Source organism: Orcinus orca, chromosome 1 (genome assembly GCF_937001465.1).
Source record: "Orcinus orca chromosome 1, mOrcOrc1.1, whole genome shotgun sequence".
NCBI classification, from domain to species: Eukaryota; Metazoa; Chordata; class Mammalia; order Artiodactyla; family Delphinidae; genus Orcinus; species Orcinus orca.
The window spans coordinates 131599499-131626774 of record NC_064559.1 but is presented as its reverse complement, the minus strand read 5'-3'; the positions used below and the strand labels follow the sequence as shown (position 1 = coordinate 131626774).

Below are 27276 nucleotides of genomic sequence, written 5' to 3'. Positions count from 1 at the left end.
TGAAAATTAAAGGAACATAGGCAAAGGGAAAACTGTTGTCTTATTATTATCATTGTGATTTAACTCTGGGATTTTCAAGTATAAGTATCTTTCATTGATAAATGTTGATTTGCCAACTTTATTTTCTGCTATGACTTTCTTGAATTTTTCATTCAGTGGAATTTTCTGCATAACTATCAACCAGAATTGGAAAATGCTTAAACGTCTCTTTTTATTTTTGTTTCAAAATCTAAACAGTTCCTCTCATTTTTTTTTTGAGAAACCAATAATGAAGTTTTCAAAAGAATCCTTTTTTAAAAAAAGATATATAAAGCAGTTACAGAAATGGAGAAAGCAAAAATCAAAATAATTCAGTAGGATGGAATTATCAAATGTTGGTTTGTGGGGTTTTTGTTTTTGTGTGTATGTTGTTTGGTTTTTGTTTTCTTTTCTTTTTTGCTATACTCTTACAACACTTTTAAAATAATTGGCGAGAAAATACAAGGGAAGAAGGTGGAAAGAGACTTATATCAAATAAATAAGATGTAGAGAAATTATAGAATTATAACTTTCTTCTGAAATGTGTATGTGTGTGTGTATATAGGCCTAGGTAAATATAAGCCTATAAATAAGGCCTTGCCCAGGGAATAAAAGTTTCTACCTTGAAAGTTACAAAGTATAAATACTGTGGGACATGTTGCTTTTCTGTTACAGTTGTTTTGTTTCTTTCCCTCAACAGTGGTCATTCTGGAGAAGAAATACAGTTATGCAGTAAGGCCATTAAAACATCAGATGTTGACAGTCCTGGCCATTTTGAGAAGCATGATGAATCTAGTTCTTCTGGCACTCATAATGATAGTAGCAGTGATAATGAGCAAGACTTTGTTTCCTCCATTCTACAAGGAAACAGACCAAGTGCAACGGGTATAAGGCCACAGCTGCACAAAAAAAGCATAATGAAAAAGAAAGCTGGTCAAAAGGTTGACTCCAAACATGAAAGCAAAGAACAGACAGTAATAGATGTCACTGAGCAGTTAGGCAATTGCAGATTAGACAGTGAGGAGAAAGCTGCTGCTTGTGAACTTCCTTTACAGAATGTATGTACTCAGATTTCTTCAGATAGGTCTCTGCAAGAAAAATTAGAAGCTTCAAAAATTTCTGAAAATAAATACAGTAGTTCAAAAATAACTCTTGTAGGCATAAGTAAGAAAAGTGCTGAGCATTTTAAGAGGAAATTTGCCAAATTGAACCAAGTTTCTAGGTCAGCTTCTAGTTCAGTGCAGGTGTGCCCTGAAGTTGCAAAGGCAAACTTACTTAAAGCCCTGAAGGAGACTTTGATTGAGTGGAAGACAGAAGAAACTTTGAGGTTTTTGTATGGCCAGAATTATGCTTCTGTATGTCTGAAACCCTCTTCAGCCCCTCTGGTTAAGGAAGAAGAACTTGATGAAGATGATGTGAACTGTGACCCAGACAGTCATTCCCCTGCCTTGCAGGAATCTCAGAACAGCTTGGATGAGTCTTTACCGTTTAGAGCCTCAGATACAGCCATTAAACCACTGCCAAGTTATGAGAACTTGAAAAAAGAAACTGAAACATTAAATCTAAGGATCAGGGAGTTTTATAGAGGACGATATGTTTTGAATGAAGAAACCACCAAATCACAAGACTCGGAAGAGGTATGTCTTAATGATAATGATTTTTCCATACTGCTAACATGTGGAACACTCACCATAGTAAATCTTGGAACAGGAAGAAAAGTACTGAAGGAATAATTTTTTTTAATTTTCAGAATTTTCTTTAGTCTTTCAGTCCTTTGGTTTAAAATTTCATCTCCAGTATTGACATTATTATTTTCCAAATAAGTTAAAGTTTGCCCCAGGAAATTTTCATCAATATTTAACATTTTTCTCTAATGTAGAAATAGCCTACAATTGTGGGACAAAGTTTTCTTTAAAACCTAATTCTTAAAAAAAAAAAAAAACCTAATTCTTCATATAATATCTAGACTCTCTGAAAAGGCTTGTTTTTTCTTCGTTGGTATGTATGCTTTCAGATTTCTACAGAGGGTGTGTATCTTTGTGTTTTATTTCCAATGGGACTATATGCAGTGGAATAGACTTACTAATTGAATAGTAAAATATTTGGATAATATTTGGCAAGCATGCTCACTTAAAATATTATGAATGAAAATTATTTAGTAAAGGAGACTTATTGGGGAAATAGTGGACATAGGAGAAAATGGAAAGAGCACATTCGGGTAACGTAGATTTGATTATCTGCTCTGTCATTTACTAGCTGTATGAAAACTTAGTCTCTTGAGTCTGATTGCTTATCTGTAAATGGGATTATAAATGGCTTCCCTTACTCAATTTTTATGAGTTTTAAAGATAATGCATATAAAGCATTTATCCCAGTGCCTGACATATAATTGGTACTCAGTTATATGTAAATAGTTACATGTAGAAACTGATGTTATGCTGCTGAGATTTCATGAGGTTCTTTCAGTATTTCCATTACCCATTTTTGGTTGATGTGTAGTTTGGGAAAGGAAGTCATTTGGCATGAAGAGGAATAGGTGATAACCTTGTTTTTTTACCATAGGAGTTTGTTTTCTGAGTAAATATGGCTCTAAATTTAAGAACACATTTGGAGATTTAAAAAGAGTGTGAAAGTGGAAATACAGTAAAACTTTAGAAATTTCTTATATTTCTACAGAATGTTACCTAGCCCAACACTATATTTGAAATCACTTCAACTGGATTATTAGACAGCATCCATAACTTTATATGAAGCCTGGAGAAACATTGTTCTCTGTCATTAAGCTGCATAACTTTACTATAGCACTTGTTTTATTGTTTTTATGCTAATAAGCCTTAAGAAGGAAAAAGTAATCCCTGAAATTTGCCTGCTTCTCTGTTGCTAAAACTTTTTCATTGCAGAAGCTAACACAAAATTGTAAAGCAATTATACTCCAATAAAGATGTTAAAAAAAATTTTTTAATATAAGAAAAAAAACTTTTTCATTGAAGTGTAACACAAATAGTAAGTGTACAGCTCATTGCATTATCACAAGTGAACACACCAATGTAATCACTACGCAGGCCAAGAAATTTGAGTAAACCAGAAGCCCCACTATGTCTCCTCCAAATCATTACCTCTTTCCCAAATTAATGACTATAATAGCATAGATTAATTTTCCCAATTTTGAACTGAATGTAAATGGACTCACTCAGTATATGTTCTTTGGTATCCAATTTATTTTGTGCAGCATTATGTTCATGAGTCATTTGCGTTGCAGATAGTTGTAGTTCATTCTTTCATTGCTGCATAGTATTCCATTATATAAATATACCACAATTTATTAATGTTAATAAGCATTTAGGCTGTTTCCAGTTTGGGGCTATTATGAACTATGCTGTTATGAACTTTTCTTGTGTATGTCTCTCTTTTAATGTGTATGCATTTCTGATGGGTATGTACCTAGGACTAGAATTTCTGGGTCAGAGTGTATGCATATATTCAACTCTACTAGATAATGCCAAACAGTTTTCCAAAATGGTTCAGCCATTTTATATTCTACTATCACTGTATGAGAGTTTACATGACTCCATATTCTCACCAATACTTGATATTGTAACTTTTCACTATTCCGATGGTACTGATTTTAGGTTATAATACATTTCTCTGATGATTAATGAGTTGAGTACTGTTTCATCTGCTTATGAACCATTTGGATAGTCTCTTTTGTGAAGTGCCTGTTCAAGTCTTTTTTTCCATTTATCTATTGGAATATCAGGAATTCTTTATGTATTCAGGATTCAAGTCCATTTTTGTGTATTGCAAATATCTTCCACTCTGAGACTTGCCTTTTCCCTCTTATTAATGGTGTCTTGAGTCCAGTTTACTAATGGTTCCCTTTAGTGACTTCTTTAAGAAATCTTTACTTAGCCCAGGTTATTTCATCTTCTAGAAGCTTTGTTTTTCCTTTAACATTTAGATCTGTAATTCATCTGGAATTGATTTTTGTTTACGGTGGGGAGTATCAGTCAGATTTCATTGTTTCTCTCTGGGGAAATGTGTGCACATTAAAGTACTGTTGATTTTTCTTTTTCTTTTCTTCTCTTTCTTTTTTTCCTTCTTTCTTTTTTGTTTTGTTTGTTTGCTCATTCCTTAAGTTACTGAGAGAGATGGGCAAGGTGGGTCAAAATCTCTCAGCATAATTATAAATCGATTATTTTTCCTTTCAGTTTTGTGAATTTTACTTTTAATATTTGGAGACAATGATCTTGGGTGCAAATGTGAGATTATTATGTCTTCCTGGTAAATCTAACCTCTTAGCATATGGAGTGACTTTGCTCTCCATTGATTTTATTTATTTATTTTTGGCTTTACAAGATCTACTTTCCTGACACTCTCATTCTTTTATTAGTATTTTCAAGGACTATCTTTTTTTAAAAAAAATCTAGGTTGATAATCTTTGTCCGTTACATAGAGAATTTAGTCCATTTACATTTAGTGTCACAATTGATATATTTGGGTTTAAATCTAGCATCTCACTTGTTGCTTTCTGCATGTCCCACCTGTTCTGTGTTCTTCTCTCCTTTCTTGCTTTCTTTGGATCAGATATCATTATTCCATTTTTTGCCCTCTGTTAGCTAGTTTTTATACATTCTTTTACTGATCATTAATTGGTTTCCCTAAAGATTAAAAACTGAATCTGTGTCTTATTAAAATCTAATATAAGTTAATACTTTTATTGCTTCCTGGACAATTAGTACCTTAGAAACTTTAATTCCATTTACCCCATCTTGACTTAACGTGCTCTGTTGTTGTGTACTTTTATTGTCTCTGTATTTTTAAATCCTACAAGATTGTTTATAGTTGGTATTAAGTTGGATTTATCCAATTAATTACTCTTTTACTGTTCTTCATTCCTTCCTGCATCTCCATTCCTTCATCTGGGATCGTTCGCCTTGGGCCTGAAGAATATCCTTTTTTTCCATTAGTGCCAGTTTGCTAATGATGAATCTTCTCAGTTTTGTCAGGACATTCTTTATTTTACTTTCACTTTTGAAAGATGTTTTCCTGGACACTGAATTCTAAATTAATTCTAAATTAGTAGTTATTTTCTTGCAGCCCGTTGAAAATACATATTCATTGTTTTTTGGCTTCCATTTATTTCTCTTATTTGAAAATACTGTTTCTTCCTTTAGCTACTTTTAAGATTTTTTTTTTTTTGTCTTTGGTTACCGTCAATTTTAGAATGCTTTGTGTGTGATTATATTTGTATTTATTCTTTTGGCTGTTGTATACTTAAATCTGTGACTTGATTTCTTTTATCAGTTTTGGAATATTCTCAGTTATTATCTCTTCAGGTATTGCTTCTGTCCCATTCTCCCTTTCCTCTCTACCTGGTACTCCAATTGCAGATACGTTAGTCTTTTTCACTGTATCTTCTGTTTTTTATATTCTCTTGTGCTTTGCATTACCCCAAGCCGGGGGGTGGGAGGAGAGGGGTGTGTGTCTGTGCTTCATTCTGGATATCTTCCAAATCAGTATTCTCTCTTCAGTCTTTTCTACTATGTTATTAAACCTATCCATTGAGTTCTTTTAAATACTGTTTTTTCAGTTACTAGGAGTTTTGTTTGGTTTTTTTATATAGCTTCCAGTTCTCTGCTAAAATTTTCCATCTTGTTATTTTTCTTTGAATATATTCAGCATAGTTATTCTAAATAAGGTTGATAACTTAATTACATGGATTTCCTAGGGGTTGATTTCTATGAGCTAATGTTTCAGATTTTGATCATATTGTCTTGTTTTCTTATTGTTTTATTATGTGGCAAACATTGCATAATAAAAATTAGAGATAGCTTGAAACCCAGGCTGATGTTATCTTCCTCTAGAACAGATTTGTGTTTGCTTCTGGCAGATGATTTGCTGGTCTAGTTCCCTGACTAGGTTTTGAACCCGGGCCCCCTTCATTGGGAGTGCAGAGTCTTACCCACTGAATCACCAGGGAAGTCCCACCAAATCACTTTAATCCAATCAGTGATTAAGATGATTTGAAGCTGGGCTTCAGTCCCTGCAAGAGCCAGTCCATTTCCTCTTCATTCTTACTCCTGGAGTATGGTCCATCTAAGTCCTGTTCTCAAGTTTGGGGTAGGTTGACAGTACCTCTTCCTTCTTGGCATGCCCTGAACTCTGATGCTCAGGTTCTCATAATCTAAATTGCCTCTTCTGGAATTAGTCAGTGCCTTCTCTGGAATTACTTTCTCCAGAATCTCAGACCATAATTCTTTACTACCTTATTAGCTCTCTGATGCTTTCAAACAATCGTGGGTTTTTTCCCAGTTTTTTCAGTTTTTCAGCAGAAGAAGTGGTTTGAATTATCTTGTCTGCCGTTTCTAGAAGTGGAATTTCCCATAATACATTTATAGCATTTGATAATTTTAGTCCTTTAATCTCCTATATTTATATAGTATTTAGCATTTTACGAAGTCTTTTTATATACGTTTTCTCATTTAATAAAGAAGGTATTAGTATCCCTATTATACAGATGAGAAAATGCTCTCAAAAGAGGGCAGATGGCTCAAGCAAGTTCATACCAGCCTACTGACTGAGCCAATACTCAAATTTAAATATTCTAATTCTGAAGTCTAATTTTTATTCTACCATACCACAGGTATAAACTTTTGTGTTTTAATGTTTGTTGTTCTTATCAAAGAAAGAATGTAAATTTATGATTTTATTTTGCTTTGTTTGAAAATGTGATTCAGCATGATCCCACCTTTCCACTGATAGATTCAAGTTCTCAGAACCAGATTAGAAAACGCATCGTACTTGAAAAATTGAGTAAAATGTAAGTATGTAATTATCATTCCATGTTTATAATATTTAAATTAATTTGATATGTGTGGGTTCATAACTTATTGGTGTAATCCTTGAATTTTGAACAGAAGAATAACGTGTAAAGTTTATGTGGATTTTGTCACCTGAGAAATTTAGATTTTTAAGATGTCCTACCAAAGAATATTGAAATTGTTTTGTGTAGAAGACATAGAGACACATAATAAAGAGGAAGGTTGAAATTATGGGAGTAGAAAATCAAACTGCCTCACTCCCATTTAATAATCTAGTGAAGTCAGGAAAAAATATCAGAGCTAGACCCATTTAAATACTGATTTGTGGTAAATGTGTCACATCAGTTTCACGTGTAAATAAGATTTTATAAAGGTTTAACGGTTTATTGACTTATTCTATATACATATTCATAGAACCGTTTCACACTCAACAACCTGAATTTTGCAGTTTAGTTTTAAGCTTCCCGTAGTGGAAGTTGTTGTTCTTGTAATTAGCCCAGTCATAAATGACATTTGAAAATTGCAATCTTGGTTTCTCTTTCAAAAGGAGCTTGAAAATCTTTTTTTCAGAGGTGTGACGGCTGTCTTGAACTTTTCAACCAGCATTTTTTTTCTTCAGCAGAAAAGACAGAAAGGTGTTTTTCAGTCAATATTTAAGGTGCTGTGCACGTGCAGAAGTCTTAATTTTGTAGTAGTTCAAAAATAAGAAAAGCCTATTTTCTAGAAGCCATAGTATTTTGAACAGCTTACTTCTCTAAATTTTACATGTTAAATAAGTGTTTAAATTAATATTTATTGAATGCCTGTTGTGTGTTAGACTCTTCATATATAATAAATCTGTTTTGTCTTTTACCTGCTCTTCATACTTGTACATTTGTTTCTGTTAAATATTAGTTTAGACAACAGTGTAAGTCACCATCTGTCTGATTCATAGAATAAGAAGATATCAGTCCTTGATTTTAGTTACAAAGGTTTTGAAAGTTGGGATAGATTAACTATCCTAGCATGTAATTAGTAGGTAGGGATTTATGTGAAAATAGTTTTCTAGACTTTTTATCTAATGAAAGTACCCAGTTTTAAATTTAAGACCACATAGGCATGTCATTGAAGGAATTTGGGCTACAACAGAAGATACCAAAAGGAACCCTGCTAGAAGACCAAGTTATCGATATTAGGGCAGGAACTAAATTTGAGAAGTGGTGGAATAATTTAAGAAGAAGCACAAAGAACACTGAAAACAAAATAATTATAGTGACATAGGGATTTTTTTGGTTGGTTGTTTATGAAAGCAGTTGAGTTTTTTCTCATTGTAAAAGTAGCACCAACTGTACAAAAAACTTTCAGAGAATCAAAGAACATGAAATATGCACTGAGTATTAGATGATATTAAGGAATTGTTAATTTGGTTAGGTGTGATGGTTTTATTATTATATACGGAAATGCACTTGTATTTAGAGATAAATAAGGAATAATTTAGGGGTCAAATGACATGATGTCAGGGATTTACTTTAAGATACTGCAAAAGAAAAGGAAGGAAAAATGAAGCAAATGTAGCAAAATATAGGGAGATTGAATCTGGAAATAGAAATATGGGGTTATTGTTACTGTCTCTATTTTGAAACGTGTTTTAAACTTTTATAATAAGTTTTTTTAAAAAGTAATACATGCTTATTCCAGAAGATTTAGGCTGTAGAAAGTGATATAAATAAGGAAGCGAAAATCACCTGTAATTCCACCACTCAACAGTAACTATTAATATTTTGATGTTTATCCCTGACATATATGTGGTATAGCTGGTGTGTGTATATTCATTCCATTTGGTTCCCTCTGGTATAGTCTAAACCTAGAGAGAATGACATATGTTCGATATATACTATGTGTGATATGCAATTGCATTATAACATGTATGTTTTTATGAAAATGGAACAATACTACATATGCATTTTTCACTTAACATTTATCATGAATATCTTTCCACATTAAAAAATATAGATTTATATTATTATTTTAAAGATTTTATTATTTGGTTATATCATAATTTATTTAACCACCTATTGATGGACATTTGTTACCATTTTTTCACTACTAAAAATATTTCTCCAATAACCATCTTTTTTATGTTTGATTATTTCTTTAGGATAAATTTTTTCATAGTAAAACTATTGGGTCAAAGAGTGTCCACATTTAAAATATTAGTATATATTGTCAAATTGCTCTCTAGAAATGTACCAATGTTTACTCTTACCATAAGGATGTAATAAGAAATATGCCACACTCCCATATTGGACCATTTGGAGGGCAGTTCTTCTGGCCTGTGTTCTTTCCATTTATTTAATATTTGAAAATAAAAAGTTAAGAAACACTAGAGACAAGAATATAGATGGCAGCCAAAATGATATTTTTGCATTTCAGTGCCTCATTCTGTAGCATAGGCTACAAAATAAGAGTGTGGAGTTATTTTGAAATACTTCTTTATGACTTCTTACCAGTTACAACCTTGCTTAATTGTCTCCACCTCAGTGTTTCCCTATGGAAAATCCAGACTTAGGCAAGACCCCCAGAAATGTATCTATATAATTATATTTTAAAGGAAATGTAATTTTTTATTTTCAGATTGCCTGGACTTATGGGGCCTCTTCAGATTACATTAGGAGATGTTCACACACAACTTAAAAATCTTGTCCGAACTTTCAGGTTAGTGTTAATATTAGGATTTTCCTTCTCAGTTATTTTGACTTTATGTAATTGCCTTGCAGAATCCATAGTAGACTAAGGCATGAAGAAAGTAAATGAGTTACCTTTATTGTCTTAAATCTAAATACTGTTTTATTTTCTCTTCCACTAAACATTACTTATATCTTTTGTTTTCGTTTTTGTTTGTTTAATTTTTATTGTAGTTGATTTACAGTGTTAGTTTCAAGTGTACAGCAAAGTGAATCAGTTATACGTATACATATATCCACTCTTTTTTAGGTTCTTTTCCCATCCCTGTGCTGTACAGTAGGAAGGTCCTTATTAGTTATCTGTTTTATATGTAGTAGTGTGTATATGTCAATCCCAATCTCCCAATTTGTCCCTCGCCCTCCAGCTTATATCTTTTGTTAAATGTAATCCCTTATTTGCTCAAACCTTGATATGTTTAGTTTGGGATAGTTTACTTATGGAATAGCCTAAAACTAAGAAGGAGAATATCTGAGACACAAAGGTGGTTAGTCAGTGACATCTTGGATTTTAGTGAATTAGTAAATATATATCAGATGACCAGCACTATGGACAATACAGAAGAAGACTAATGCCCACCCTTGAGGAAGAACTCCTGTGAGAAGACAAGGTGAGCACAGAGAGCAGTGCAAAACAGTGGATAATTTAGCTTTGAGTAGTGTGGGACAGACTTAAAGTGATCAGACAAGGACAGGAAGAATAGAGAATATCAATTACGAAGTGGAGCAGTTGGGATTTTTCTGCAACTATCAAGGTAAAAATATTCAACAGGCTAAGACGAGGTTCTCTACTAAGAAGCAGAGAGATAGGCCTCTAAATACGTTATTAGTAGAGATGTACCAAATACGCATTTTGGCCCAATGCCAGTGACCCAGAGTTAAATTAATAGTTGTCTGTGGCTAAAGCCAGATAGCACCAACATAGGATGAACTTCTAGGGTAAAAGAATCATTTCATCCAAAAAATCAATTATTATTATAGTTTATTGCCAACAGTAGTAGTAAGATTTTTAAAGTTTACAATTATAATACAGGAACAGTTTCTTGACACTGTCAGCAGTTAGATTTCTCTTGCAGTCCCTGTATTGTACATAGGTAATACCAAATAGATATACACTTTCAACCAGCACATTTGAAAACATCACTAACCTTTTTGTGTGCCACAAAGTAATTCAGGAAAATGTTTTCAAATAAATTATTATTTTAATTTATTTGAGGAGCTAGGATTCAAAGTTTAGGAGCTAGGATTCAAAGTTTAGGCATGTCTCAAAAATTCTTCATCTTCAGCTACTGAAAAGGATTGTTTGTAACACTTTATGTTTGAATCTTCAGCCTTCATAGACCTAAGACTATATTAAGACATTCTTGTAGAGTTGTTTACTGTGAAGTTTTACTAAACAAAATGTGTTTGGGGTACCCTAATTTTCTCTAACAGGCTTGTCCTAACATCTTAAAAATTATTTTGATTAGAGATTATATTTGAATTATTGCCCATCCTTTATTTACATAGTTTAGGTATTTTTCCATCCCATGGTATTATGAGGTAACATTGTTTTTAATTCATCATCACAAGGTGTGAAGAATTCCCCAATAGGATGTTTTCTTGAAAAATTTATGACTTAAATGGAAGTAAATAACTGAAATTTAAATACAGCTCTTAAATGTTATTTTCTTTAATGTTATGAATGGTAGTACATTATACAGTTCTGCAAAGACTGAATTATGATTAATCTCTATGATTTTGTCTTACATTATTTGAATTTTTATAAACATTTTTTCCAAGATATAATGTTCTTGAGGAAGTTATCTATTTAATGTATGACATATTTGTATTAACTGTCAATCTATTTTGCTAAATAACTGAAAATTTTTACTAATTCTTTTATGCATAAAATTAAGTTTTCATAAGCAACATTAATTACTACAGCATTTTACTCTTATATTGACTGATGAAACAAGCACATAAGAACATTTTCACTCCATTTCATCTAGAATGTTTATATTTGAAAGTGAGTGTTCAGGGAATAACAATAGATCTGAATGACATGATTGTGCTGATTACTGACATTGTTACACTCATTGGATGTCATGGTAACTGTGCAATCACAAGATCATTGAATGCCAGAAATGATGCTCAGATTGGCCTAGGCCTTTGGAAGACTGACTAAATGCTTTGCTAAAAGGAGGGTTTGGGCCAAATACCAAGACGAAAGCTGAACTTCTTTGCATTTCTGTTTAGTTAGGAAGAGAGAGACACTTGTTTTTTAGGTCTAGGTCATATACCTGTCACAAAACCATGCATCCAAAAGAAAACAAAAGTGTTTTTCAACTGTCTACACTCATGATAAAGTTTGAATAGATATGTACAGTGTGGATTTATTAGGAAGTAAATATCATATAAAGAAAGGTTAGCTGAGGGAAGAAGACGACCAGGTGCTACTCTGTTTCATTGATTTTTAAAAGACTTGTTACTCAATTTCTTGCAGACAGTGTTTATTTAATCACCATTCTGAGCAAACTGGTAAAGTCACTAAAGACACATTAGATGAAATATTAGAATAAAGCCTTTGATCTTGAACTACAAATATGAATTTTGTACTTCATTTTTTACCCCACTCATTTAGAATAGTGGGGTAAATGAACAAGTGATTCAACTTACTCTGCCTATATTTTCTAAAGCTGTTTTTCTACCTAATTGTATGTTTTCTTTCTTTCTTTTTTTTTTTTTAACTATTCTGAGGTTCTCAGAACTTACTGGACACCCATTGGAAAAAAATGTTTGGCTACAACTGCAAGATTGCCACATTATTACTTTCGTGTGCCCTAGAAATTTAGGTATTTCAGGTTGGAAACCACTCACTATCCAGGCTATTTGTTATTTTGGTCTTTTGAAGCAGCCCTGGTAATAATGTTTAGTCCATGTCAATACGTGTATTCAATATAGTACTTACTATCTGCCGGACTGTGCTTGGGACCTTACACGTTTAATTTCCAAAAAATAGTGGTATTATCCTCATTTTACAGATGAGAGATGAGAGATTAAGTAATCTCAAATCACACAACTAGTAGTTAGGTTTAGACCCCAAATCTAAGTTGAGAGGATAGATCTTAAGTGGCCTCACCAAAAAGAAAGAAAGAAAGATAGAAAGAAAGAGAGACAGAGAGGGAGGGAGGGAGGGAGGGAGGAAGGAAGAAACGAAGAAAGGAAGAAAATGGTAACTCTATGTGATGGAAATGTATTTAACTTGATTGTGGTGGTCATTTCACATCGTATACATATATCAAAACATCAACTTGTGTACCTTAAATATATAATTACTATGTGTCAATTATACCTCAGTAAAGCTGAAAAAAATTTTTTTTATAAATTTATTTTATTTATTTATTTTTGGCTGCATTGGGTCTTCATTGCTGGGTGCAGGCTTTCTGTAGTTGTGGCAAGCGGGGGCTACACTTTATTGCGGTGTGTAGGCTTCTCATTGTGGTGGCTTCTCTTGTTGCGGAGCTCGGGCTGTAGGCGCATGGGCTCAGTAGTTGCGGCTCACGGGCTCTAGAGCACAGGCTCAGTAGTTATGGCACACGGGCTTAGTAGCTCCGTGGCATGCGGGATCTTCCCAGACCAGGGCTCGAACCCGTGTCCCCTGCATTGGCAGGTGGATTCTTAACCACTGCGCCACCAGGGAAGCCCCTGAAAAAAAATTTTTAAAGGAATCTATTGGTTGTCTCAGTAATTATTAGTATTAAAGGGTTTTTTTTAAGTAACTTCATTTATCACCACTCTAGACCCCAAGTAAGAACTCTACTTGAGAGGATTCTGTTACCTGTGCCTTCTGTGACACATAAGCTAGCCAAGACAAGAGGCACAGTGTTCTTTAGTTTAGTAAGAGGTAGCCAACAGACTGCAGAAATGAGAAGACTCAAATATCACTTTCCTTTTATATTTATAAACTGTTATTTTATCACCTTTTTCTGTCATTCTTATTTAAGTTTTTTCAAGTTACTTTCTGCATTATTTACACTAAATTAAAGCCTAGATGAAACAATATGATGTGTGGGATTTGCTTCATAATTATCCAGGTTAGGGTGATGTTGAATATGAGGTTGTATAGATGAAACATGATTGACCAGGAGTTGATAATTGTTAAAGTTGTGATGACTGTATGGGAGTTGATTTTATGTTCTATTTTTATATATGTTTGAAATTCAACAATTTCTGCAGAAATAAGCCAAAAAATTCTTCTTTGTTTTGGTGTAGGGGATGCTATATATAAAAATGTTGTTGTTATTTTTGAAAATATTTACTCTTTAGTACCTGCAAATCAAAGTCTATAGCTTTAATAAAAATTACTTAAATTGACTTTGCTGCCTTTTAGCAAAATGTCTGTTACTTATAATACAGAAATACCTCTGGTAAGATAATGCGTTTTGGGGTCTTCAGATTGTGGCAGGACAATTTTAACAGGTATGTGACCATAGGCTAGGTCTTCTAGGTGAAGTCTCTGGGAAAACGCCGTATTGATGACAGTGACTAGTGTTGGGAGATCTTTTCAATCAATACTGATGGTGGGAGAGTTGACATAAATAACCATATCTTTCTCTTTGAAATGATAACCAATAATAGGAACTTGTAGAACAGTGATTCTTAAGCCAGTTGTGCATCAGAATTACCTGGGGGAGCTTTTAACAACTGCAGATGCCTGGCTCCACCCCTAGAGATTGAGTTTCATTTGGCTGGGGTTGGGCTCAGACATTAGTGTTTTTCAGAAGCCCCCCAGGTGATCCTAATATTCAGCCAGAGTTGAGAGCCTGTTAGAAGTAAACATGAAGCAGCTTTTTCAGCTCTTTGAAGAATCTTTCCCCAGTGAATAGAGCTGTGCTTTCCACTGAATTGCATCTTAGTCATTTATCTGGAATGTTACATTGATTTACCTGTCATAGTGGTTCCATCAGAAGCTGCTTGGTAATGATTCACTGTTGTCATTGTTGAAGCAAGATATTTTTCTAAATATGATTTGAATTAAAATTGTATTTTGACACACAAGTCCTTTTTAAATTTCATCAGTGATGACTCAGTGTATGTTTTCTAAATCTGTATTGAATTTCCAATTATATTTTGGAACTGCTTTTAAAATGTTTTCTATCAAATATTACTGTTTTAATTTTTGAATTATCACTCAGAAAATAGTTAAGTATGATAATTTAGCATCTGTGCTTGAAATTATTTTGGCTCAGCAAAAGGGGAAATATGATAGCAGGTAAAAATTTTGCTGTTCTGCCACTTAAAGTACTTTGAAGTGAAAGCAGAGTACTTTGAAGTGAAAGCAGAGACCTTGTATTTTCCCCAATGCCTGAAATGGTAGCATAGAGCCAGGCACTCACTAGATTTTTTTCTGAACGAGTAAATAAATTCATGAAATCTTAAATTTGTCTTGGCTTTGGGAGATTTGAATACAATAGAAAAGGAAATTCTATTTAACTGTTTTTGACATTTTTTTTTCTTACATGCTTACCCTTCTTTGGCCTTTTTTGGTTATGTGATAGATTCTGTTTTAGTTGCTACAGATAAAACAGTGAACAAAATAAAAAAAATTCCTTCTCTCATTAACTATTCTAATGGAGAGGATATGTAAAATTTTAAAGACAATATGTGTGTTATTATGTGGTGATATACCTTTTTCCCTTTCCCAGTTCATTCTCCTCCTTTTCTCTCCAGAAGCAGGCAAAAAGGAATGGTACTAAGGAGGAAGTTGTGATTTTTAAATAGGCTGGTCAGGGCAGACCTCATTGAGAAGGTGCCATCTGTATAAAGACCTAACAGTTGGTGAGGGAACAAGCCATGTTGCTATCTGTGAAAATATATCAGACAGGGAACAACAGGTGCAAATGCCCTGAAGCAGAAGCAGGCCTGGTATGTTCACAGAATATTAAGGATGCTGGTGAGGCTGGAGAAATGAGCAGAGGCAAAGGTACAAAGAGATATGGTCAGAGAAGTAAAGGGCAGGGAATGGCTATAGTATAGTTATATAGTCCTTGGAGCCATGGTCATTCTTTGACTTTTACTCTGAGTGAGATGGAAAGCAGTTTGTGGATTCTGAATAGGGGAAGGATGTGATCTGACATATATTTTTAGCAGTATCACTCTGTCTGCTGATTTGAGAAGTATAGTAGATGGTCAGAGGCAGGAAGACCGTTTAGATGTTGTTTAGGATATTGTTTCCATAATCTAGGCAAGAAATTATGTTGACCAAGGTGAAAGTAGTGGAGGTAATAAAAAGCGATAACATTTTATTTTGCAAATAGAACCATCAGGATTTGATGACTGATTTGACATGGGATATGAAGCGAGTCGAGGTTACCCACAAAATTTTTGGCTTGAGCAACTGGATTCTAGAAGGATTGGGTAGCCATTTACTGAGATGGAGATACCTGCAAGAGGACCCAGTTTGCGGGGGAAGATAAGGAAATCAATTTTGGCTATACTGAAGTTTTGAGATGCCTATTAGACATTCAAGTGGAAATGAAGGTAGATCATTAGATATAGAAGTCTGTAATTCAAGGGAGAGGTACAGGCTAGAGATAATAAATTTAAGAGTTGTGAGCACATAGTTATCTAATATTTAAAACTATGAGATTGGATGACATCACCAAGGGAATGAGCACATATAGAGGAGAGCAGAGACACAAGGGCAGAGGCCCTGGGGTGATCCAAAATGTCAGAAGGGGTGATCCAAAATCTCAGAAGGAGTGCCAGTGAGAGGGGAGGGGAATCAGGCGAGGGGAAACCAAGTGTAGAAAGTGTACCAAGGAGAAGGGATTGATCAACTGTGTCAAATGCTCCTGGTATATTAAGGTGGGAACTGAGAAATGTCCATTGGATTTGGCAACATGGACGTCGTTTGTACGTTTAATCCTCACAAGAACCCTGTGAGGTAGGTAGTACTATTGTCCCCATTTTACTAAATTAAAAAAAAAAAAAGTTTTACAGCCATTGAATGTGTCCAACGTAAAACACTACTACTGACAGATCTGAATATTGAACCCATATCTGTCAGACTCTTTAACCACTATACTGTACTTGCTTTTTATATCATATAGACTTTTAACTATGGAAACATTTGTAGACATTTTAACTATGGAAAAAATTCAGAGTAATGTAACAAAGATACACATCTCCACTCAGAATTAATCAAATCTATTAAGACATACCTTTTTCAATAAAATAAATAAAATGTTATAAGTTAATTCATTCATTCAGAAGAAATTAATTGAATCTCTTCTGACTCTTATTCTGGGCACTTGGAATAAATATGTGAAGAACACAAAGATTCCTGCCCTCAGCCCAGGCAAAACAGAAAATAAACAATAACCGTATGTTAGAAGGTGGTAGGTGGTACAAGGATAAAGAAAAATATATAGCAGGATAAGGAAAGTCAAGAGTTTGGGGCTGGGAGGTAGAGGGAGTTGCACTTACTAATAGTGTGGCCCAGGTAGACCCTACTGCAAAGGTGACATAAGAAAACTTATCTATCATTCAGGCAGATGGAATCACCAATGCAAAAGACCTAAAACATGAAGTCCTCTTTGTCCTCTTCCCCAATCCATTCTCCTTTCCTCCCAGAAGCAACCAGTACTGTGAATTTCGTGTATATCTTTCCAGTCTTTGTTTTTATACTTTTAGTACATATATTTGTGTCCATAAATATGAATATTGTCTGTTCTTGATTTTCATAAATAATGTCATACCATACTTGCTTTCATTCAAATTATGATGAGCAAAATGTGTAAGTTCATTCTTTTTAACAGCTATTTAGTATTCTATAAAAATGCCACGATTTATTATATTTTCTATTATAAGCAGTGTCACATCAAACATCTTCATATACATTTCCTTATGCATAGTGAGAGAGTTTAAGGTTTATATTTAGAAGTTATTCATATGCATTTTCAGTATTATTAGATATTGCTAAATTGTTTGATTACTCACATCAACAGTGTGTTAAAAGTAATATTTCTGGGCTTCCCTGGTGGCTCAGTGGTTGAGAGTCCGCCTGCTGATGCAGGGGACACGGGTTCGTGCCCCAGTCCGGGAGGATCCCACATGCCACTGAGCGTCTGGGCCCGTGAGCCATGGCCACTGAGCCTGCGCATCTGGAGCCTGTGCTCTGCAACGAGAGAGACCGCGGCAGTGAGAGGCCCGCGTACCGCCAAAAAAAAAAAAAAAAAAAAAAAGTAATATTTCTTCATGTCCTCACCAACCCTTGGTATTGTTAATCTTTTGTTTTTGCCAATGTAATGGAGTGCATTTTTATATTAATTTCCCGGATTAATAGTGAGATTGAGCTCCTTTTCAAATGTTTGCTGGCCATTCGGCTTTCCTCCTCTGTAAATTGCCTGCTCATGTCCTTTGCTAATTTATTTATTGGCTGTTTTTTTTTCCATAGACTTTATTTAAAATCAGTTTTAGGTTCATAGCAAAACTGGGAGAAAGGTACAGAGATTTTCCTTATCCCCCTTCCCCCACACACGTAGCCTTTCCCGTTAAAACCATCCCCCACCAGAGTCATACATTTGCTATAATTGATGCACCTATGTTAATGACATCATTAACTCTTGGTGTTGTGCATTCTGTGGGTTTGGACAAATGTATAATGACATCTATCCATTATTATAGTAACAGAGTATTTTCACTGACCTAAAAATCCTCTGCACTCCACCTATTCATCTATCCTCCCTCACCCCACAACTCCTGGCAACCACTGATCTCTTTAAATATTTATTTATTTATTTAGCTAGCTAGCTATTTGGCTGCACCAGGTCTTAGGTGCCACGCGCAGGATCTTCGTTGCCGCATGCGGGATCTTTAGTTGCAGCATGCGGGATCTTTTAGTTGAGGCATGAGGGCTCTTAGTTGCGGCATGCTAGTTCTAGTTCCTTGACCAGGGATCGAACCCAGGCTCCCTGCTCTGGGAGCTCAGAATCTTAACCACTGGACCACTAGGGAAGTCCCTGATCTTTTTACTGTCTCCATAATTTTACCTTTTCCATAATGTCATATACTTGGAATCATACAGTTTGTAGCCTTTTCAGACTGGCTTCTTACGCTTAAATAATATGCATTTAAATTTCACTTAAATAATATGCATTTAAAATACCTCTATGTCTTTTCATGGCTTGATAGCCCTTTTTTTTTATGGTGTTATTTATTTGGCTGCATCGAGTCTTAGTTTCAGCACTCGGGATCTTTGTTGCGGCATGCGGGATCTTTCGTTGCAGCACATGGGCTTCTCTCTAGTTGTGGCGCGCGGGCTCAGTAGTTGCGGCACGTGGGCTTAGTTGCCCCGCGACATTTGGGATCTTAGTTACCCAACCAGGGATCAAACCCGTGTCCCCTGCATCGGAAGGCGGATTCTTAACCGCTAGACCACCAGGGAAGTCCCACTAGCTCATTTCTTTTTAGGGCTGAATAATATTCTAGTGTCTGGATGTACCACAGTTTATCCATTTACCTACTGAAGAGTATCTTGGTTGCTTCCCAGTTTTTGACAGTTATATTAGTAGAGCTGCTATAAACATTCATGTGCAGGTTTTTGTGTGGGCATAAGTTTTTGACTCCTTTGGGTATATAAATACCAAGGAGTGTGATTGCTAGATTATATGATAGGACTGTGTTTAGTTTTGTGAGAAATACCAGAGTGTCATCCAAAATTGCTGTGCCATTTTTTTTTTCCCACCAGCAATGAATGAGTGTTCCTCTTACTTCACATCCTTGCCAGCATTTGGTTTTGTTGATGGTCAGGATATTGGCCATTCTAATAGTGTGGTATATCTCATTGTTTCAATTTCCATCTCCCTGATGACATATGATGTGGAGCATCTTTTCATATGCTTATTTGCCATCTGTATATCTTCTCTAGTGAGGTGTCTGTTGAAGTCTTGGACCCAGTTTTTAATTGGGCAGTTTGTTTTCCTATTAAGTTTTAAGATTTCTTTGATATTTTGGATAACAGTCCTTTATCAGATGTTGTTGGCTGTTTTTTTTATTGATTTATAAATGATATTTTTAAAATGCTTTCTGAGAAATAAGATGACTACAATGTATTTTATTGTCATCAACTGCTAAGTGATAGAAATTACTTCTGATTTTTTAAAACTTAAGTTTTCTTGAATAAAGACCTAGTATTATAATTTATTAAGTCAACTCTCATTTCTGTAAATTATGGATTATGACATCCCTTAATTGCCTGCTGCCAACCTAGCACAAGGTAGAAAGGTACAAAAGGTGAATTAAAATTAAAATCAGAAATTGCTTACCTTGTCAGCTTTAATAAAACATTTGATTAGGGAAAAACATAGAGGATATGGTTACAGGGAGGTGTATGTGTTTGTGTATGTATTTTAATAAACCATACAATTCAGTTTCCCATATTGTTCTTATATCACCATCTTGTCTAATAGTAGTATTGTTATAAATATATAAAAGTGGGGCTAGAACACTTCCTTTTGAGATGGCCATTATTAGATACTGAATATCAAGCCACATTATTATACTATTAACTCTGTTCTATCAAATATAACAAGAATTAAAAAATAGTGCTCTTTCATGATATCATAAATCTGATTATATCTAAAAATAGAAGGGTTATGTATTTAACAGTCTTTGGGTAAATTTTATCTTACTGTCTTTCAGATTAACAAACAGAAATATTATACATAAACCTGCAGAGTGGACCTTAATTGCTTTGGTGTTGCTGTCATTGTAAGTACTCTTTCATATTTTTAACTCTAAATACTAAATATGAAGAATTTTGATTAGGGGAAAACAAAGTTATTCATTGATTTTCTAAACTTTCTTGGAAAATATTGTACCTCTATTTTGTGCCTATTTTCCTTTCCTATATGATAAAATAACTTTCATGTAAAGTGATATGCTATATTTTGATAAGTTGTAATCATTCTCTTTATATTTTTTACTATCTTCTAAGGGCATTTTTCTTCTCAAATATTATTTGTAATCATTTGAAAGGGAAGAACATCTCCATGTGGGATATGATATATACAGGCTAGTCCCTTAATTTCTTGTGTTTTTTTTTTTGTTTTTTTTTTTTTGCGGTACGCGGGCTTCTCACTGTTGTGGCCTCTCCCGTTGCGGAGCACAGGCTCCGGACGCGCAGGCTTAGCGGCCATGGCTCACGAGCCCAGCTGCTCCACGACCTGTGGGATCTTCCCAGACCGGGGCACGAACCCGTGTCCCCTGCATCGGCAGGCGGACTCTCAACCATTGCGCCACCAGGGAAGCCCCCTTAATTTCATTTTTAACAGTACATTTTATTAATGTTGAATGGCCTCATTATTTTACATCTGTATTTTTACCAATACAGCAATGCTATTTCATTTTTCATCAGCATTTTTATCAGTGATATCATCAGAAAAGTTTTGTTTTCCAAATTAATGTACATCTTTAAAATCAAACAGATTTAAAGGAACTAAAGTAGATACTACACAAGCATATATAAAACATTTAATACTCATTCACCTTTTAAGAAATCACTAGTGGTGTCTAAGGCTTTCAATAGAGTTAAAACCATCTAGTAAGTGTAGTGTTTTTCAGCTTGAATTGCAAAAGTCTTCTTTTGAAGACCATTCATTACTGCATTACTGTTGCTACTTGGTACTTGTTAGGTCATTGAAGCCCATAGGACATTGAATACTTACTGGACACTCACAGGTCAAGAAGTGTTATGAGCCAACCTCATAGCATCTCCAGCCCTACTTTTCTTTCTTTGATGTTACTTCAGTCTGACATGTTATTCTGGCCTCACTGTCCCACAGAAGGCTGTGCTGGGAGGCATTAGAGTAGGCTTCAGTGAGCCAGCATCCGTGTCACCCAACGAGATACAGCTCACATGATTCGTTAAATCAGAACACAGAAAATAACTTTACTTGAATGCCCTGACATAAATTTTTTATCAACCATAAGAACAAATCTTTTGTCATTTCTGCTATTCAGTGTTCCAGTTGAATTGGTAATTTGTGAAACAGATCTTAATTTTTTAGAAAGTTCTTTCCAGTTTATGAAATTTGTAAATATTTTGGTCACTGGCAAAAAAAATATCAGTATCTCTGCTCACCCACCATATCCTATGCCTGCTAATAAACCATCGTAGATAACTGTTTAACTGTACTTCTGTAGTTCATTATACTAAAGGGGAAGTAGCTTTTTTGGTTGACAAGTCAGAGGCCCAGGCTCAGCAGTAATCTCAGAATCTTGCTTTCTAAGCCAGTAACTGGAAGTATTATCTTAATGAGCAGCTGCTTACTGAGGACACGTTAGGTCCTACTTCTTTTTGTATCAGACCACTGCCTCACCTTCTCCAAAATGTATAGCAAGGAACAACAACAGAAAAAAGTATGGAAAATGAAATTTAAAAGTCTACCATCAAAATTTCCTAAGTTTAGTCCATACAAAAGTATACCTCTAGTATTTGATTTTAATAGAGGCACCCATGTGGCCCAAAATACTGAAAACTTTGCTAGTCCTTTTATTTGACTTGCCTAACTTTGGATGTAGTGTAGGTATTTCAAGGGTCAGTGACCCATAAAACTAGTAACTTAATTGAATTCAAGAAACGAAACTGCACACATCTTAGACGTATTGCATATTTCACATTGTGCAGTCAGTCTTAAGGTTGTAGCAGTCAACACTGTTTCCTTTTGTCATTCACCTTGAATCCTTCTCTTCCATTATTTCCCTAAGCCCTACAGTTAGATCTACCCATCCTTCTCCTAGTCTTTGGTCCTTTTGATCCCTTGACAACTAAAAACCTTTCCAGTTAGGGCCCTTTTGGCTTCTTTTAAAATCTTGGTCACTATAGACACCAAGTTAGCTGGTACCTCTTGGGTTTTGCCTTTGAAATCTTGTTTTCTCATAATTTTCTGTAACTTTTGCAATAAGCCCTCTTTGAACATTCTTTATCTTCCCTAGCTGAATCTCCTTATTGTTTGGTCATCTGATCCTAAGACTTCTGTCTCCTGTCCCCATATTATTTTATTTCTTATTTCCTCATTTCTCAGAAATCCCCTTTAGCTTTTCATATTTCTGCCCCCCCAGGGAATCTGTGACTCAACTGATAGACCCTTTCCTTCTCAGCCTGTCCTTTTTTTCATCCTTTTAGAATAAATGTTACTATATGAGATGGGGATAAAATTAAAATACATATCCATTATGTTAAAACTAATCCCATTGGCTTCTGTAAAGTATAATTATACTTTATATTTGCACCCCTCTTTCCTCCCACTTAGAGTTCACAGTTACTTTTTAGGGAAGATATTTTGTTACTGGGGAAAGAAAAAGTAGGCATGAGGGCCAGCATTAGATAAAGAACCTTAAACCCAGTGAAAAATATGGAGACTTTAGACACTCAAAGAGGTATGTGCATATGAAGAGAAAGGAGGTAAACACTCACATGTATTTGTAGAACAGTAACCCCTCATTCAGCTTTTTGATTTATCGCCACTAAGATTGAATGTAGGCATACATGGGATTACCTTTTTTTTAATAATTATCCTATGATTCAGAAAATCTTTGTTGTATCTACTCTCAAATTGCCAATGGAATTTTTTTAGTCATTGTAGACATTTCTGGAATTCATATTAAAAAGTGGACTTCTTATAAATCTTTATAGCTAGGAAAAAGGTTCTGAATGGCAGTTGTAGACACTGAAGATGAATATAGTAAGATAATATGTTCAGTATTATTATAACAATGGTACTGTTCTTTGTATATGAATATTGCAAAGTTTTGTTATTATTAGCATTTGTTTAATGCATGAAAGGTGTTTTCAAAATTCCTCATGAGAACCATTTAGAAAAGGATACATATACACATATATAATTTTATTAGTAAAATAAATGGCTCAAGTCTAGCTCTTGTTAGAGGGAAAAATCAACATTTTGAGCAAAACATGATAGTCCAGATGAAAGAAATCTGAGTCTTGAATTTTCACATCTGTATTCTTAAAAGTAGATAAGGTGTCTCTGTAGCAAATCATCTTTTCCTAGTAACTTCCCTTGCACTTTCACAGATGTATTAACATTTTAAAAATTTGAACCACAATGTGTAATTTATCAGTGTATACTGATGGGAATTTTATACCCATATAATCTCAGAAAGAAATTCATCAAATCAAATTGGTTCACTTGATCTTTCCACACTCAATACATTTATATATAAAAATACAATATGACCCATGCACACTTCATTTAGATTTCTCACTAATTCCATAGGACTTGGATGGCCAGTGTGACCGCAACATTTACTGATATTTATACTATGCATTCAGACCCTAAATAGTTACCAAGATCACACTGAAAGATCTTTCAAAGCTTAAGCAGTATACATTTTTTTTTTTTTTTTAAGCTGCGTTGGGTCTTCCTTGCTGCACACGGGCTTTCTCTAGTTGCAGCAAGCAGGGGCTCCTCTTCATTGCGGTGCATGGGCTTCTCATTGCAGTGGCTTCTCTTGTTGCGGAGCACAGGCTTTAGGTGCACAGGCTTCAGTAGTTGTGGCTCACAGGCTTCAGTAGTTGTGGCTCACAGGCTTCAGTAGTTGTGGCACGCGGGCTCTAGAGCTCAAGCTCAGTAGTTGTGGCGCACGGGCTTAGTTGCTCTGCAGCATGTGGGGTCTTCCTGGACCAGGGCTGGAACCCATGTCCCCTGCATTGGCAGGCGGATTCTTAACCACTGCGCCACCAGGGAAGTCCCAGTATACATTTATTTAACAGTGAAGGAATTAATGTTCCTTTACTCCTCTCATTTTTATTTAATAAATGTTATAATTAACAAAGGTAAGTTCTCAAGAACTCCTTACACATAGAAGGACATCTATAATAGTGACAACGCTGTTGTTTGTTTTTGCTTTTAGTAACGGATTAGAAATGCAATAAAGTAACCTGGTAGTTGGCGTTATTGCTTAAACTCCTGGCTATAGTAATTTTTTGTTTTTGTTGAACCTTATCATACTTTATGATTACATACTATATGTTGAAATAATACAAAATCAAATCTGATTTTCTCACATAAATATGCTCTAATAAAGATATTAGGCTCTTTCCACAGTCCTGATGCATGATTTTTCACAAAAATGTATATGGATATATAGTCTGCTGTGAGTATTTTAGTACCTGTATGCTCTACTGTGTAAAGCTTTTAATGTATTTATATATTTTGATGTGTTTATACATCAAATTAGAAAGCACAATAAATTACATTAAAGTGTGTTTTCTGATGCCTCCTCATAGTATATCATATATTTGTTTTTATATTCCTCATAATTTTCATCTACCCTTACCTACCCTTCTGTATAGGAAAACAGAAACTGAAGGATCACTTTTTATCATGATCGTGTTTTTCAGGGAAGTTTCTCTGAGAATATTTTGACTGGTATTTTGAGATTTTATAGCTGTAGGACACCCGCCTCAGCTCGGTCCTTATCCTCCTTTCCCTCTTCCCTTTGCCCTTAGCCTTCCCAGTGTTCTTTGACCTCTGTCATTATACTTGAGCCTGTAACACGAGTGGGGACTATGCAGATGTTGACCTAAAGCTGAGAAATCTAGGGAAGGGTCCAGACCAAGGCTGGCAGCCAAAGAGAAGCCATATAGAAGGCTATGGAGAAGCAAACTGACTGGCCTGAGTTCTATGTGCAGCACACAGGCCAGAAATACAATAACTTCTTGTATTTAAAATGTAACTTTTTCACCCAAGTTTACTGTGGAACCTTTGTAAAAAGCCCACTGCTTATGTATTGTGATGATCTATGGTTAATTTTAGCATGGGAGTCCAGAGTCTGTTTGTGGATAGCCAGGGAGAGGTGTGTACTGTGTTCCATGGGAATGATTTGGTTATCTAATGAAGGAGTAAGTAGGTAAATACTTACTTACTTCGTGCTACTTAGAAAGAATGGAGGGTAGAAAGTGACTTGTGGTAGTCTAACATGGATACATGCTATTCCTAGTTTTATGCCCTTGATGTTCTCTAATGGAAAGCTTTCAAGATCATCTCCAAAAATGTCTGCTTTCATTTTATTTATCTGAACTGTCTGTTTTCAGTGAACTGTGGCCCACTTCCTAGACAGAGACCATGCAATAGTTTATTCCCCCTAAAAGCTTTGAGTATTCCCGTCGTTCCAGGAGTAGCATGTAAGTTCTGGGAAATGGTATTTAAATAAGCTCAACTTGACCATGATCACTAAACAAAAGCCTTCACTGGACGTGGGCAGCCACTTTAGGTAACCATCATAAAGATAGACACTCAGGAGAGTCACTTCCCTAGGGCACTAGACATGAATGGAAAGATGTGACCAAGGCTTTTTGCCTCAGCAGATTGTTTGTTATAGCACGCCCATCACTAATTTCCTTAGAGAAATATGTGAGCACACCATGAAAATGAAGAGATGGTTCCTTAGAAATTTATTGGTTCTCAGAAGTATTCCAAAGCCTTTCTCTTAACATTCCCAATTTAGTTCTCAGTATTTGCGACCATAATAGATAACTGAAATAATTTTTGTTTCCTTATAATTATGGAATTTTTTTATACTTAATTGAATTTTATTGAGATATAATTCCTATAACTTAAAATTCACCATTTTAAAATGTATAATTCACTGGTTTTTAGTATATTCACTATTTTGTGCAACTATCACCACTGTCTGATTCCAGAACATTTTCATCACCCCCAAAAGAAACCTCATATCTATTAGCTTAGTCCCAGTTTCTCCTTCCTCCATCCCCTGGCAACCACTAATCTACCTTCTGTCTCTATGGATTTACCTATTCTGAACATTTCATATAAATGGAATCATATAATATGTGGCCTTTTGTATCTGGCTCCCCTCACTTAATGTATTCAAGGTTCATTCATGTTGTAGCATGTAACAGTACTTAATTCCTTTTTATGGTTGAGTAATATTCCATTGTATGGATATACCACATTTCGTTTATCCATTCATCAGTTGATGGACATCTGGGTTGTTTCCACTCTTTGGCTCTCATGAACATTTGTTAACAAGTTTTTATGTGAACGTAAGTTTTCGGTTCTCTTAGGTATATACCTAGAAGTGGAATTAGTGGGTCATGTGCTAACTCTGTTTAACCTTTTGAGGAACTGCCAGACTGTTTTCCACAGTGGCTGCACTGTTTTAAATTTCCACTGGCACTCCATAGATTGAACTTCAAAGGTCATCTCTTCTTGCCTTACACCCAGTAGTCCCACCAGGCTTATGTTTGCAGTTTTTCCAAACTTTAAATACGCTTGTTCGTATTAAATTTAGGCCTTCGTGGACCTGTAACATCAATTTTTTATGTTCTAGGAATTTCTACTACGTATGCAAAATGAGTACCTATGAGCCCCCTCACAAAAAAAAAAAAAAAAAAAAGATCATAGTGTTGAATATGAGACCATATAAATTAAATGTCTGAACCATAACTAGTGGTATTTATTTTGGATTCCTCAATATCCATAAAATTCCTGTTTTGGTTTGTTTTTTGCTTGTGTAAATCTTGGATTTGTTTATCTAATATTTACTATCACAATACCCTTGTCATTGTGAAGTTTAAGTAAAGTACTTATTTACTGAGGGTTAAATAATAATTAGATTATTTCTAAGCCCCCTATACTTATTGCTGAGAGTTTATCTAAGAAAAATAAAATATTTTTTAATTGAAG

The 27276-nt window shown here is 34.8% G+C and overlaps 1 protein-coding gene across 8 annotated transcripts in view; it reads left to right on the top strand.

Moving 5' to 3' along the window:
* Positions 1 to 27276, top strand: part of RPAP2 (RNA polymerase II associated protein 2) — an 85396-nt gene that overhangs the window by 27845 nt on the left and 30275 nt on the right. For all 8 annotated transcript variants that reach the window (XR_004484630.2, XR_007479032.1, XR_007479031.1 and 5 more), the window contains 4 exons: positions 719 to 1655; positions 6756 to 6838; positions 9453 to 9533; positions 20246 to 20314. Coding sequence is in view for 4 of the 8 variants with exons in the window: in XM_049714361.1 (XP_049570318.1) it covers positions 719 to 1655; positions 6756 to 6838; positions 9453 to 9533; positions 20246 to 20314 (1170 nt within the window). In the remaining 4 variants the exon portion in view is untranslated. The remainder of the gene's footprint in view (positions 1 to 718; positions 1656 to 6755; positions 6839 to 9452; positions 9534 to 20245; positions 20315 to 27276) is intronic.